Source organism: Zonotrichia leucophrys, chromosome 1A (genome assembly GCF_028769735.1).
Source record: "Zonotrichia leucophrys gambelii isolate GWCS_2022_RI chromosome 1A, RI_Zleu_2.0, whole genome shotgun sequence".
Taxonomy (NCBI): domain Eukaryota; kingdom Metazoa; phylum Chordata; class Aves; order Passeriformes; family Passerellidae; genus Zonotrichia; species Zonotrichia leucophrys.
In genome coordinates this window covers 50,559,950-50,576,223 of record NC_088170.1, presented here as the reverse complement: position 1 = coordinate 50,576,223, position 16,274 = coordinate 50,559,950, and the positions used below count along the sequence as shown (strand labels likewise).

Sequence of the window (16,274 nt, the reverse complement as noted above, 5' to 3'; positions counted from 1 at the left end):
GGCAGGAGTTATGGATGTTACTGGTAACTATAGTTACACGTATCTCCCTTCTGAAGGGAAATGCAAATAACATGTTATTTCAGAAAGCTATTGGTTGCTTTAATGAAAGAAAACCCAAAGCCAATCTCTGTGTTTTTATTCATATTACTTTTTTTTGTTCTGCAAATTTTTGCTAAGGCTGAAGAGAATTTCCTATGAATCCAGATTACAAAATCAAGGTTATATAATGCCTTGGATCTCCATAACCAGTGTAATTATGGCAGTAGTTTTTAGGCAGTTGTTTTTCTGAGTAAGTACATTTCTCATAGTAGATTCTCTTAGCAATAATTTTGAGAAGGAAAATTCACATAGCTATGATTCTTGACTGATATGAGGAAATCAGTTCAGCTGAAACCCTACAGAAAAAAGCAATACTTAAATTCTTACAAAACCCAAATATTTTACTCAGCCAGGACACCATAATTACAGTAAATAGAAGCGGTTAAGGAGGATAATAATCTAAACTCCTAATTTCAGCAAATGCAAATAAAACACAATTCCTCTAAAGTATAACCTCAAAATCTGAGAAGTTTGTATATCCAGGTTACAAAATCTCCATCCGCCAGACTGGTGCATGAAGGAGAAGTGGGAAGGCATTGAGCAGTAAATGTGAGTCTGCTTGCTTGCTTCTCAAGCAGTCCCAATAACAACACTAATAATGGCTCATGAGTCACAACTATTGTGCTCCTTATAAGCAGATGTTAATGTTTCTGCACAAATATTGAAAACATTAATCAGTTGAAAGCATTTATTGCAACTGCCTGTGGTTTCAGAACTAGAAGAGGGTCTTTTGTAGAGGCATATTTGGACCTTTTTGAAAGGCCCTCCCTTATTTGCTTCTTCTTCCTTTTTCAGAAATACTCCACCATATTTCTCCTTTGGCCCCAGTGTAATTGGAGAAATTTTTCTGTGTCCTGTTGGGGGTGCAGAAGTAGGCTTTAAATCCACAGAAGGGAAAAGAATTATTGCTACCAGTATTGTACATATCACACCCCGCACCAAACACCATGTTTTGAGTGCTGTTTCTCAGTGGTAGTTATGTGTATTCTGTAATTCAAAGAACAATACTGCTTACATTTTGTTATTTATTTATTAACTGATCACTTGACTAATAGTACATGCATCCTGCATGTACTCTCTTAAAGAAAGAAAAGAAACCTCTGAAGTGATTTCTCCCACTCATGCTTTTAACTGCCCAAAGTTCAAACTTTTGGGTATATTTTCTGTGGTTTTACTTTTCTATTTCAAAATCACCCCTTTTTCTGAACAGTTGTATTTTCTTTTTAAATCATCTCGCTGAAATTGTGCATTTTTCCATAGACTGAGAGTGTCTTATCCCATTTGTACCTAGATACAATGAGCTCTTAAGTTGCTTAAGCAAACTGAATATGCTTAAACATCTAGCTCATTACTTCTCCAACTGCTGTAGGATTTTGGCTTTCTCAGTTTACTGAGATTGTTGAATTATACATATTTCTGTTTACAGACAAAATAATTGGAAGAGTGACCATGGATCTGCAGGAACGAGGGATTCATTTTTCAGTCATTTATACTGCAGTGAGACCCTCAAGGGTGAGTAATTGTCAGTGCCTACAACTGTCAGATTTTTATCATCCAATAGCTCAATGTTTACAGGAGAAGTCTGTAGATGATTTTCAAGATTATACAGACAAGCAATCTATATTATATGAAGTTTTGACCAGAAATGGTTGCATGAATTTTCATATATGATAGCTATATCACATAACTATTGAAGTTTTACTGTTCTAGGAGACTATAAATATGCCTTTGTCCATAGAACTTATTAGTGTTTTTAAGAACTGTAAGTTAATTTTTTTTTTCAGTTTAACTCTAGTGGTTTTGTAGTGAGTTCTACATGGAATGTTATCAAACTTCCTAGTGTGGCTGGTTAGTATAGACAGAGTGCTATTAATTAACTGAAGGCTACTAAAGTATCCGTTTTAAAATTAATTGGTTTAATTTCTTTTAAGCAATACTTGGTATTTACAACTGCAAGGTTAAGTTTTCACCCTTTCTGATAGTCAGAATATAATTTGTAGATCACATGATATCACATTAAGTAACAATGCAGGATAGTTATTTATGCAGAGTTATCTTTTTGTATGACAGACACTTTGCAATCAAAACATATAAAATTTTTAATTTAAATGTGAATAAATAGAAGACAGTCTTGCCTTGAGGAAAAAAAAAAGAATTCCCATTAAAAACAGAAACATCTGAAGGATGGGCTGAATCCTAAAAAATGCAACTTTGAAAGAAACATGTCTATCTGTTTCAGAAGTAACACAATCTGAGCTCCTAATATGATAATGGACTCACAGAATCATTAAGATTGGAAAACACCTCCAAGATCATTGAATCCAACCTTTGACTGGTCACCATCATGTCAACTAAGGCAGAGCACTAAGTGCCGCATCCAGTAATTTCTTGAGCTCTTCCAGGGATGGTGACTCCACCACCTTCCTGGACAGTCTGTTCCAATGGTTGATTCAGCCCATTCAGGGAAGAAATTCATCCTGATGTCCCACCTGAACCTCCCGTGGTGCAGCTTGAGGTTCCATTGCCCTCTCTGGACACACTCCAGCCCCTCAATGTCTGTCTTTTTGTTGTGAGGGGCCCAGAGCTGGACACAGCCCTTGAGGTGTGACCCCACCAGTGCTGAGAACAGGAGAACAATCCCTGGCCTGGTCCTGCTGGCCCCACCATGGCTGATCCAGGCCAGGATGGCAATGGCCTCACCAGTGCTGAGAACAGGAGAACAATCCCTGGCCTGGTCCTGCTGGTCCCACCATGGCTGGTACAGGCCAGGATGGCAATGGCCTCACCAGTGCTGAGTACAGGAGAACAATCCCTGGCCTGGTCCTGCTGGCCCCACCATGGCTGATCCAGGCCAGGATGGCAATGGCCTCACCAGTGCTGAGTACAGGAGAACAATCCCTGAACTGGCCCTTCTTGAACACCCAGGCACACTCTGGATTGTGTTCAGCTGCTGCAAACCAACACAACCACGTCCTTTGTAATCGCACAGACTCTTGAGTGTCCAGGTGGCACAGTGGGTCTCTGCTGCTTCTTCTTGGATTGCAGGGCTCCTGTCCTGCTCCCAGACCTTGTCCAACAGCTCAGCATGCTGCCCTGAGGACAACCAGTCTTGCTGTTAAAGACTGAGGCCAAGAAAGTACAAGTACCTCAGCCTTTTCCTGGTACTTGGTTACAATGTTTCCCCCTTCCCCACATCCAAGGATAGAGAATTTACTTAGCTCTCCTTTTGTTGTTAATTTATTTATAAAAACACTTTTTATTATCTCTCACAGCAGTTGCCAGATTGAGCTCCAGCTGAGTTTTCAACTTTCTAATTTTCTCTCTACATGGCCTAACAACACCCTTCTACTCTCCCTGAGTTGTCTGCCCCTTCTTGGAAAGGTCATAAACTCTTTTTTTTTTTTTTTTTTTTTTTTCCCCTCTGATTTCCAGTGAGAGCTCCCTGTTCAGCCAGGCAGGTCTTCTTCCTGCATGGACTCTTTTCTGGCACATGGGGATGGCCTGCTTCTGTGCTTTTAAGATTTCTTTCTTAAAGTGTGTCTAGCTCTCCTGCACTCCTTTGTCATTAAGGACTGTCCATGTTAGAGGTTTTGTTGACCCCCTTCCTCCCTTCACCAAGAATTGCAGACTCTCTCATTTTGGGGCCACTATGCCCAAGGCAGCCTCCGAGCACCACATGTCCCACCAGCCCTTCTCTCTTCATAACCAGCAAGTCCAGCAGGGCACTGTCCCTGGTAGGCTCACTCACCAGGTGTGTCAGGAATTTATCTTCCTCACGCTCCAGGAACCTCCTAGACTGCTTCTTTACAGTGTTGAATTTCCAGCCGACATCTGGCAAATTACAGTCTCCCATAAGAACAAGGGCTAGCAATCATGAAACATCAGCCAGTTGCTTACAGAATATTTCACCAGGCTTTCCTTGGTTTAGGCAACATGGAAGACATCTGTGTGATTGTCCAGATCTAGCATGAGAAGTGCCAGCAGGATCTTGAGAGACTGGGAGGTTTTCAGGAGGTAGCACAATGAAAACTGCACTGCTATTCTTATTACAAGAATAAAACCTAGAAAACCTGTGTTCAGTTGGTGCAGAGGGAAGTCCCTTTATCTTCTCCAAGAGAAGAGTAAGAGGCCACTTAAACGGACTTCATAAATGTTCTTAAAGTGGACGAGCCCCTCAAAGGGGTCCTGTGTTCATTTGAAAATGGTATGGGATTTTGCATGGAGGCAGGATCTTGAACCTCTGACTAATCCAACTAGGTGATCACAATACTCCAGGCTCTGAGGCAAAGGCAAATTCTACTAAAGAAAAACAGGAACTTTCTTCAAAAATTCACCCTGGAAAATTAACTTTCAGAGACTGGATTTTGGAGATCAAACTTAGAAAAAAACCCAGTAGCATGAGGAAGCAAACTCACATTGCTATTCTGTGTACTGTGTGGTTTTTGTGGCAAAGGAGATAATATTAGGCCAGAACTTGTGATCTGCCTTTTCTTTTATTTCTTTTTTTGACAAAGACCCAAAATAAAACTAAAATTTATTTTGTTATTGTGGCTCTTTATGGTTTGAAATCAAAGGCACATGAGCATTCTTAGCTGAAAATTGCATTAGAACAATTGAAATGAAGAATATTTTTAATTAATGAAAAATTGGAATTAAGAGAAGGATTTTTTTTATCAAGTTTAAAAATGTTTTAAATGTATGCGTATTTCAACAGGCTTTCCAAATTAAAGTAACTAAGTTTGAGCAGCTGAAGCAATTTTAAATAATTAAAACAACGTATTTTAAGACATTCTACATTTTAAAAATAAAAGCAATTTAAACTTTTCTCAATTGTACAAATTTAATACTTTATAAAAGCATTTGAACCATTTTTTGGCCCCTCACAATAACTTCATTTCAGTGCATTCAAGGTTATCAGCTTCTGCACAGATTTAGAAAAGCCAAAGCAGAATGTACTTTTAAGGTTCATCACTCTGTGTATTTGCATATAACCTCTCCTTGGTATGTATTGCATATCTTTGGCTGTGCTTGAACTGCAGAAGTTATGAACTGTTTGGTAACTGTAAATACAAATACTAACTCCCTTTGCTTAAACTATAAAGACTATATTGCATGGTCTAGATGTTACAGGATCACTCCCCAGTGATAGACAAGATCAATATATATAAGAAGTAAAAAATCAATATATATAAGAAGTTTAATAACAATGAGAATGATTTTCAAATGCACTATGAATGCTGTATAGCTATCATTCACTATGGAGGATTTTGCATTCACTCGTGGCCTTATTTTCAGTGATGAAGGAAATTAGCTTTAGGTATTACACTTTAAAAAAAAACCAACTAATCTCCTTCTAGTTAGGTAAATTAATTTTTTTCAATAAAGCTCCCAAAAAATTATGGTTTTGGGATGCTTATCTTCTAAAAACTCTACCTCCTTGCTCTTGGGCTGTTTATGGCTTAATAACACCACTATGTCATATTCATTTGTTCTTCCACTGCCTCAAGCAGAAAAAAATAGATGTGAGAAATTAATATATTAGAAAAGGTTCCAGACTGGTATTGGCTTTACAGAAAGTGAATTAATGAGCAGAACTCACCTATGCTTGAGCGTCTTTTCTGATTTGATGAGATAGAGCTATTTGGTTTAGTCAGTGCAGACACAGATGCCTTCAGGCTGTTATAATTATCAGTTCATTACCCCAGTGCAGGATGGAAATTTGCTCAGACTGGTTCTTGTTCTGTTCCAGTTTCAGCATGATTGGAGGGCTAGAGCACCTCTTCTTCGAGGAAAGGCTAAGGGAATCAGGATTGCTCAGCCTGGGGAAGAGGGAGCTTCAAGGTGAACTAATTGCTGGCCTCCAAATACCTGAAGGGAACCCACAGGAAAGCTGGAGAGAGGCTTTCTTACAAGAGGGTGTAGTTATAGGAAAAAGGGGAATGCTTTCAAACTGAAAGAGAGTAGGTTTAGATTTGATATAAGGAAGAAATTCTTTACTGTGAGGGTTGTGAGGCCCTGAAACAGGCCAGTGTCCCATCCCTGGAAGTGTTCAAGGCCAGGCTGGATGAGACCCTTAACAACCTGCTCTAGAGGAAGGTGTCCCTGTAAGGGGCTTGGAACTCGATGATCTTTAATGTGCCTTTTAATTCAAGGCATTCTATGATTCTATGATTTGAAGCTCGAAGACAGAATTAAGACTCTGAAAGAGGCACCACTTGGTGACCTGTTTGAAATGGTTTCACTAACCGGTTGATGATTCCTCCCACCATCTCATAAAGGAGCTGCCTTCCTCCAACAAGGCAACTGCTGAGTCTTGTGGCTCATGTTTTGAAATGCTTTGCCTTGTAGGTCTGGCTGAGTTGGGATGAATTGGGATCTCTCTGCCTGAGTGATTTGTATCAGCTAATTCTGGGCAAGTGAGGTCTATATGTCTGTATCTGAAGTCATCCACCAGGGTTCTCTTTACAATCAAGGGGTTTTAGGTTATGATTCTTCTGACTGTTTTGTAGGAGACGGCTGCAGGATGAGATGAAACTCACCCTTAAAGGCAGTCATCATGCTTGGGTCAGATCTTGACATGTACATATAGTCAGACAACGCTTACTCAATATTTCTCATATTTTTTTCCATTAAAAACCAGAAACTTATCTCCAGATATGAGGAGTATCTGGCCAAGACTTTCCTTCCCTTTGAAAATCATTTGATGTCTTATTTTTCTTCATGAGAACCAAACCCTTCTGCAGCCCTTTTCCTACTCTTTCATCAGGAGTTCTTGTGCATATCTCAATATCTGTGCTCTTGAGGAGTTTGATCATGGTCATCTCTCTACTCTGCTTTCTTCTGGTTAGCTTTTTGGCTTATGGTTGTAATGCATAATTTTACCATGCTGTTGTAATTGGAGAGGTTAAAAAGGATGCAATGATTTAAAGACAGATATGCTTCAAATCATAAATCTTAACAAGTTCCCCATCTTTCTGATACTCATAGGTGTCCCTGTAACATTTTTCTAGTTTTCTTCTGAAACTGCAAGACAGTTTTATAGTTGTTATCTTTTCTCAGTGAGATTGAATGCTGAGGGACCACATACTGCTAAAAGGAGATTTATGGCTACCTTCCAGCTGATACTCATTTTGTTGACTCCACTTTTTACAGATGCATTGTGAAATGCTGTTTAAATTTTCTGTACTGCCTCCACATTTCAGAGTGCTTCAGTTACCATCAGCTTTGGACTCCATTCTACAAGCTGTCTGCTCTAGTTGGTGTTTCTGTGTGTTGAGTCTTTGATGCCACTCAGAGCCAAGCAAGAGTTACAGAAACTTTTTACAGTCAGAAGTAACACTGGAATCTGTCACACAAGTGGTTACTTTTGACATTTAAAAAGTGTCTCTTGGAGATGTTTTCAGGTGCTATTGTTGTGCACTGCAGCTGAAAGGAATAAGAAAAGTTTTCATCTGCTTTGACAAGTGCTTGTGGTTATGTTTTCTTTGTTTCTGCTTTCCATCTAACACACATTTTAAAATGCATTGTATTTTGCTCTGCTGCATCTTCCACTTACGTCCAGCTCCCCTTGTTTTGTTGACTATTCAGTTTACCACTCCGAGGAGACTAAATGCTACCGCAGCCACCCCACTGACTTCACAGCTTCTGGCTAATGGAATGCTTTTGACCATTTAGTATACTCAAACTTTACATAACATGAGCTTTCCCATGAATAAACATTAGGAAAATGCTTATAATGCCATTTGAGGAGCTGGGGTGTAGATTAAATATCCTCACATATCCTTGAATACAGGAATTGCCTTATTCATTTAGTCTTCTATTTTTACATTTGAAGGAGCAGCTGTAGTTTGGCACAGTGTAATAAAGCATTGGTGTCTCCAGCCTAAAAGAAGAAAAAAAAAAAGGAATTTTTTATCCTTTGGTCCTTTCCTCTGCCCACTTAATGAATGCTATTATAATAAAACATAAACTTGTAGATGAAGAATGTATATTTGATTATTTTCTAGCAAACTCAGTTTTGAGAATTTTTTTCTGACAGAGGTAGAGTATTTTTAAATAACTACAAAAGAACTGCTTGAAGCAGGTTGAAGCCAGTTAGTTGTTATTCTAAATGAACAAACCAAAATTTAGCCAAATTAGTTTCAAAATTGAGTGATGAAAATGTGAGAGATTCTTGTTAGCAATGCTGTATGATTCATTCAATGTGTTAGTGGGGAATTCAGAGAAGTAACTAGTATTTTGCCTTTAACTCTAGACTTTGTGCCAGAGCAAGTTGATTCATTTACTTTAAACATTTTTACAACTTTAGCTTACATTTTATTATATATTTTTATATATTTATATATAGATATATATATATATGTTTATGCATTTCTCTGCTCAATGAAGGGTAGCATAGAGCGAAACTATTATTGTTATCTGATCAGAACAGCTTTGTTATTTTCAGGTGCTAAGATTTTAAGGCATAGATGAACCCATAGATGTACAGATGTTCCAAAAGATCAAATCAGAAAGTTGTATTTATTTTGCTTTTAAAATTAAGGACCAAGAAAACTGAGGTGGAAGAGGTATGGAGGGAGAAGGACACAGGTAATGATGAATTGTGTCTTAGCAATAAAATTTACCATAAATTGGTAAAATGCAGGCATAAAAGTTGCAATGAGTATTCTAAAAGATACAGTCATATATAAGCAGAAGTCATAAAAGTAATAATGCAGAATGAAATAAAGTTACAAGGGTAAAATAGGGTAGATTAAATGGAATCTGTAACTGTAAACAAGCATATTTATATGACACATTGGTAGGCATACTAAACACTTTCTGGAAGGAGAATGCCTAGGTAAAAAAAGTATTGGAGTGACAGAATAGAGCTGTAAAGGACTCATGCTGTGTCTTAAAGTAATTTTGGATTCCAGGGGACAAAAATAAATATTCTGAGAATCTTGGAGACCTAGTCTAAGAACAGTCTTTGAAGACTGAGGTTGAATGCAATATCCAAGTGACATTTCTTTAACCTAAAGATTAAAAATATACCGTCTATCTGTGATTTGATAAATTGCCCAATAATCTCCACTGATTATGTTGATTGACACTGCTTATATCTGAAATACAAACTGCTTCAACACAGCATATTAAAAGGTCAAATAATTTGTCAACAAAGCATTTTTCCCTCCCTACATGGGAGGGGAGTTAGGGGAAAAATGCTTTGTTGACATATTATTTGACCTTTTAATATGTCATAATCAACAGAGTGGAAGAGGTGAGGCTATTAAAAGTAATAGTCACACTTCAAAAAGTATAGTCCTGTATGATACAGAAAATTAAAAGAAATATAAATTCCTGCAAATTTAGTGCAGCATCATATGGCAAACATAAAGAGATTCAGAGGAATAATGTGCACAAGACTCAAAAACTATTCATAAAAACACATTAGACAGGAATTCTTTCAGAGAGTAATGTGTCTAATAAAAAAGAGGAGTGCAGGAAAATGAGTAACAATGCAAAGCCAAATGGCCTTTGTGTTGATCATTGCTGTGGTAGAACATAAAGAAGTTCTCATTTCAAACACTCTTTCAATAGTCACTGAGCCTCAAAATATTTTGCTGCTACTCCATTAGCAATAGAAGAGGTTTCAGAATAAATAAATAAAATTAATTTTGTTGTATCATCAAGGTTATATATTTTTCACCTAAGTTTAAACTAAAATAATAAATTGCCAAACTGTCATTATGATTTCTAATTTACAAATTTTCAATTACAATTTTTATAATTTACATGAAAACTAAAAAATCATTTAGCCTCCATCACAAGTGTGACATGGTGCTTGAAAAGAGGCTCCATATGTCTGGACAAATGCTTCCAGGAAACTTACCTACCATACTGACAAAAATGGTTGAAACTGTAGTTATAAATATGTGGATCTATGAAGAAAATACAGTGCGGTTTCAGTATTCTCTAAGAGACATAGGATGAGCAAGTAAAAGTGACTGTGTTGCTGAAGTAAAAAGGGTAAAAAAGTAAAATCCTTAGAGATTAATAGAAGTAAAATCTTTAAAGGTAGGAAACAAAGGATAAAAATAAAGTATTCATGTTCTCAGTGGGGAGTATTTGCCAGTGGAACTCTGTGGGGATTGATGTTGATGCCTGTGCTGTTCAGCAGAGTCATTATTATGGAAAGGGGGCTGAAATTCAAAGTGCCAAAGTTTGCTGATGTACTGACAGGCTGGAGAAACCACTCACAGCACTGCATTACTGAGTGATGAAAAGACAGATACAATCCAGCCTGAAGAAAAGTAACATGTAGGAAAACCTTAAATATGCATATTACACTGTAGTGAGTGGCTGCTATTTCTCAGAAGAGGAATTGCAGTACAGCCGTGGGTAGATCTCTTGGAACATCCCAGCAGTCAGCAGTAGGATGAATAGCAAGTAGAGTGTTGGAAAGGAGGAAGGCAAGGCAGCATCAGTTCACTAAGCCCTTACTGAGTACAAGTCTGCCAGCAGAATAGTGCATGTGGCTCTGGCCACCCCATCTCCAAAGGATACAGTAAAACTACAAGATTAAAATATTTCAGCTAGGAAAAGTGAGGGCAAGTCAAGAGGGAAATAATATATAAATCTGCCAATTGCGTGGACAGGCTGAACAGGAAATATTACTCACCTCAGAAAAATAATCATGACAATCACCACTCAGACAGTAACATGGAATTCAGGGGCACCAAAGACCTTTAAAGAAAAAAAGTGAACTATTTTTGGATGACAAAAGCACACAGACTTCAGTGATTACATAAACTAATGGAAGAAAGATAGGAAGGATGGATGCAAAGAGGTCATATTTACATGTGTTCATTTAAATGTAATCTTCAGCCCTGAAGGTTTCTAACCCAAAGATTGCAGAACTCAAAGAGGGCATCCTAGGACAAGTATTGTTTGTATTTACCCTTTCCTTATCTCAGCTGCCAGTTACTATCAGGAGCTCTGGCTGTGAGCTAGGTGGACCTTTGCCCTCACAGAGTTTAGCTGGTCTCATGTCTTGGCACTGGAAGCTTGGGATATTGACATAGCATTTCTCTGGAACAGGAGTGTGAAAAGTAATATGTAACTTATTTAACTAAAGGCCAAGAGCCAGAAGAGGCAGCCAACAATAAAGCAAAGCTCCACTATAAGAAGCTCTCGGACTTTCCTCTTCATGCTCGCCTATTAGGTTGTTGTAGAACTGCCGCTTCTAGAAATGAAAATAATTGCCACAACATAAAAAAAAGCCTACTGCATGTAAATCATTGCTCTGCTGTCAACCAGGAAATCCATAAGGAGAAGTGACTGTGCCAGATGAAAATCGGGTAGGTGGCAGCTCAAGCTTGGTGCAGTCTTCCCTACATTCAGTACAGTGAAACAGGCTGGATTCTCAAGATCCTTGTGATTAAGCATTTGCAAATTGCCTCTGGGAGCTCTGACTCTCATCCCTGTTCATTGCTGTTGATGAGCACAGAGACTTGTGTCTTCAATGCCTTCTCCTGACACCAAAGCTCATTGGCGTGATGTTTTTCACAGGGAGATACAGATTCCCATCTTAGGGAAGCACAGGGTTAGAAGTGGGAAACGATTACATCTACCCAGAGGATGACTGTGTATGTGAATCCCCTCAGGAGACACCAGGGGCTGAAAAGCCAGGAGCTGGGAGATGTGTGGCTGTATGGTTGGGTGGCCTCTGCATGTGATCATAGCAAGCCTTACCCTAAATATCTACCTGCAGTATTTCTTGTCTTCCTTATCTCATAGGAAATTAAACTAAAGCTTGTAAAAGAAAAAGCTGGTGCAATCACAGGGATACCCCATGCACTGAAAATACCATTTCTATCCTGTATCATTTGTTTTGTACTGCAGCCTCTGTTGTCTATGCTGGAGAAATATCTTTTAGAGGAAGAAAGACACACTTTACTATCAAGGCCATAAAAATTTGCTCTTAATCAGTAAAATGCAGATCACATATTCTGGGAAATGTGAGATCTGATGGCAGAATAACAAAGCCCTAAGTTTTAATGCATCCAGTCTGTAATACAGTTAGGACTAGTTAGAAGAAACCTGGATTATTTGATTTTAGTTTCAAGTGAAATTTCTTATTCTTTCTTTTCACTTTATAAAAATTTCTGGAAAAAAAAATCTGCACGTAGTGCCTCAGAAAGTTTTGATTTTGGAAGTCAGTTTTGTAGTAGAAAGACATTTTGTTGTGAAGTTCTAGATCTGCTATATTTTTGCATGTAGCAGCTGTGTTTTTCTCTAATTTTGAACTCTCACCCTGAATGTGATTCCCTGAAGTATTAGACTGTTCAATGCCATCAACTAATGATTTTCTGCCATTTAGAAAGGTAAAGAGGGGCCATCATTATTCATACATAGTCACTGTGTATACAAAAAAATAGAATCATTAAGGTTGGAAAAGACCTCTAAGATCACTGAGCCCAACTGCCAAACTGTGCAACCATTTAAATTCCTAAGTGCAGCATGCATGCCTCTGAAGTTAGGATAAAGAATGATAATTTCTAAATGGAATTTTCAAACATATTTATGATTTTAGCAGAGGAATATATCTTTTCTTTAGGGATGGGTGTTGAAATGCTCTCTCTAAGAGTTACTTCCATTAAAATTTAAGTAACTTTAAAAAGTTACTTTCATTAAATAATGAAAGGCTTTTCCATAAAAATCTCAAACCTGGAATTGTATGCAAGTATCTTTTCATAGTTTGTACATTAGAGCACTAAGCATACAAAGCTAAGGAATAGCCAGGGTGTTAATAAAAGGTTAACAGAATGTTAATGCAGTATTTTGGTATTGAAACACAGAGCTTATTTCTTTCTGAGGACTGTATAACCCATTCCTGCTAGATGACAACTTTGAATTGAAACTGATTTCAGTCTACTACTAATACATTATGTATTTCTTTTTAGAAAGCTGTCTAACTAGAAAATAGACTGAATAAAGAAAGCTGTGGCACTTACATCCTTTTAGGAAATGGTCCTGTATGGTCAGACCCCTGTAGAGTCACCTGTGCTAGCAGCATTGGGAGTACAGCAGAGCTGGAGGCAGTGTTGGGAGAGCTCTGAGACTTGCCAGTGTCCCCTGGGCTGGTTACTGGGGATGCTGGAAGGGAAGAGGCAAATTTGCCCTGCATGAGGTTAAGTCATTGTTTCTTCTGGGATCCCAGTTAGTATCACAGCACTGTTCTGTCCCACGCAGGCCTGCAACGCCCTCCAGCCTCGCACAGGAGTTTCTGCTATTGAGTTGCTGTGTTACATATTCATTAGTGTCACTGGTAGACCAGAAAAAAGGCAAGAAACTAATCCCTTTCCTGACAAAATGTCACAGACATATTTTTTAATTTGTTGGTGGAAGAATTACTTTGAAAGCTGTACATAAAGTGATGCCTGACATAAAATTTGATATTACATGGCATATTTTGTTCTTGTTCTGTCTTTTCTGTTTTATGAAAACCTCAATGTTTACAATTTTATTGAAACACTGCAACTATCATTCTGTGATATGATTTTTTATTTAGACTAAGTGAATGAGTGATTTCCTAGATTGATATTTAATGAATCAGAAGAAGCACATTCTACTTTTTAGTACACTACAGCATGAAGGCTAAACCTCAGCTATTTTAACAGCTAGATTTCTCTTCTTCTGGGACTTTCAGCCAAATCATTTGGAATCAGCCAAATCACTTGGAAAATTCTGCAACAGAACAGAGTGTTCCTTGCCTTATGTTGAGCAGAACTATTGGAAGGTCAATGTCGGATTCTGCTGTGCTTTATTGCTGTTAAAAACTCCTTCCTTCTCCCCAGGAGGGAAATTTTTAGGTTCGTTTCCTTATGAACCTAAAAATATTCCTTGCTCCTGATCCTCAGTTCTCAGGATCTGAACTTCCAGCAGGAGTTACTGACTGTAGTTGAACCAAATCCCCAGCCAGGCTTGCCATTACCTGGCACTGAATCCTGGATATGCTGTAAGAGCAGCAATAGGCATCAAGCTGCTAAAGCAATCCCACAAGAATGGTGGAAGGAAGTTGGTGTTCATTTTCTAATAAATCTCACCTTATAAATTTTCATTTTCCAAAGTTTCGTATCAAAGCATCCTGACAAGGATCCATAAGTAGCAGACACAGAGGTGGTAGTTCCACCAAACTACTGGGAAAGATTTCATGATTTGGTCTCATTTTGGTTTATTTGGTGGGCTAGAGACTGGTGAGAGATAAAGGAAATTATGAAATTGTGATTGATGACATTGGCTGGAATATTTAACTAGGTTTTGGTGGAAACACGTCTGTTTTGAGAAAAAAATTGGAAGAGAAAGAAAGGTTTGTCAAGAGAAAAGCATGGAAATCTTAAAAAAAAAGCATGGATATTATTTCTAAGATTAATTTTGCCTAGACTTTCTGGTGTGGATTTCATTTATATATGAACACCTTCTACCTTCAATATCCTACTCTCAGAAGAATTATATGCATATTAAGTGCAAGAAAGCAGAGTAGAAATTAAAAACCTTTCAATAGATTTTCTTTAAAAAATGCTTGTTTTAACTTCCCTGTCAAAAGATCCAATTTGCTAGATTTATTGGCCAGTTTTGCAGATAAGTCCTCCAAAGTCCTGCGGGATCTAAATATTAAGTAGAGAAAGGGAAAATGTTAAGGGTCTTCAGATTTTTAATTTCCCTGTGACTAGCCTACATCTGGGACAAACAGTGCTGGCAAGTCTCCCAGCACTGTGAGTAACACACTTTGGCTCCTGTCTGCATTTTTCAATTAAGTGACCCACCAGACCCCTGTGTAACCTCTTTCCAACTCTCACTGCATATCTGTTCCATTTTTTTGCAGCAGACACTCCTCCATCCTTTTTCACATCTCCCATAGCAACTTGAATTTTGCATATGGACATAAGAAAGGGGGTAAAAGCAACCAGTTGGAAGTGGGTATTCCCTTAGCAGTCTAAAAATTATGCAAAATCTGTAGCTTCTTTTATCTCTGTGGCAGAATTGCCAGAAACAGGGCCCAAAATCTAATGCTCTGCCTGGGGACATTGGCATCAGCAAATAGCTCTTGAATGATACATCTGGTAGATTCCTTTCAGGAATAATTTTGTTTTACAAGGCAAGTTCTTAATATATTTTTCCTCTCTTTTGTACATTGCTTGCAAAATCTGATTTACTAAAAAGGGGTAAGTAAGTTCTAACACTTTTGAAGATGGCCAGTTCATTGTTTTCTTTGAAGTACTTGTGTTTGGGTTAATTTAAGGTGGCGAGTGAATTAAGTGTAGTAGCTCCTTCCAGCTGCGATTCCAGCTTATGCTTTCTAAAATCAGGATATTTTTGTAGAAAAATACTGCTCTTTCTTAGGGTAGATTAAAAAGTTTGGTATAAAAATGCATTGAAAATTGTATCAAGAAAATAACACGAAAGATACATTTCTTCAGAAAATGGAGACTGCATTTACAGATGTTCTTGCATGTACCATACAATATCTGATTTTAAAGCCTTTCAAGTGGAATTGAATTGAAGTTTTCAGAAGTGCTGCATCCCAATACCTTGCTCTGCTCTGGGTTCTGTTGCTCACATGGTCCCTGCTCACTCTTGTCTCTGCACAGTGTTGGTGGCACAGACTAGTTCCATTCTCTGTAAATGACAGTCAAGAGATCTTTCATCCATCCCAGTGCTGCTACAGGACAGGCCTGTGAAGAAGCAGATCTAGCCCTGAATGTGTGAGCTGATCCTGCAGATCATGTTTATGCATGGATGGATTTGCCCACTGAACTGAGCAGTGTAGTAAATACTGAGGTTTTGTTGTCTCTCCTAGCAGAAGGTCTTGAAGTGCTTGCTCATGACTTGGTAATTTCCACAAGTCACAGCAGTTCTATCAATTTTAAAAGAGAACATTATGTTTTACAGAGAGATCATTATCTCTTACTGTAAGATGTGCATTTTGACTTTAACATTTGTGTCCCAGCCTTGTTTTTGTGAAAAACTCTGAGTGATGCAGAGCGCCAGGCACAAGCTGAGTGTCACAGTTGCCAAGCCATTTGGCTTGCTGCTGGAAGTGTGCATGGTTCGAGAGGGAAACCATCAGATACTAATGTGAGACATTTAGGTTGGTTATATATGCAAGGCACTGCAATGATCATAATCACTGT

General features: G+C 38.2%; 1 protein-coding gene across 1 annotated transcript in view; it reads left to right on the top strand.

Annotated features, from left to right (window-relative positions):
• Positions 1-16,274, top strand: part of ATP6AP1 (ATPase H+ transporting accessory protein 1) — a 50,173-nt gene that overhangs the window by 16,747 nt on the left and 17,152 nt on the right. The window contains exon 6 of the mRNA XM_064702737.1: positions 1,526-1,611. Coding sequence (XP_064558807.1) covers positions 1,526-1,611 — 86 coding nt within the window. The remainder of the gene's footprint in view (positions 1-1,525; positions 1,612-16,274) is intronic.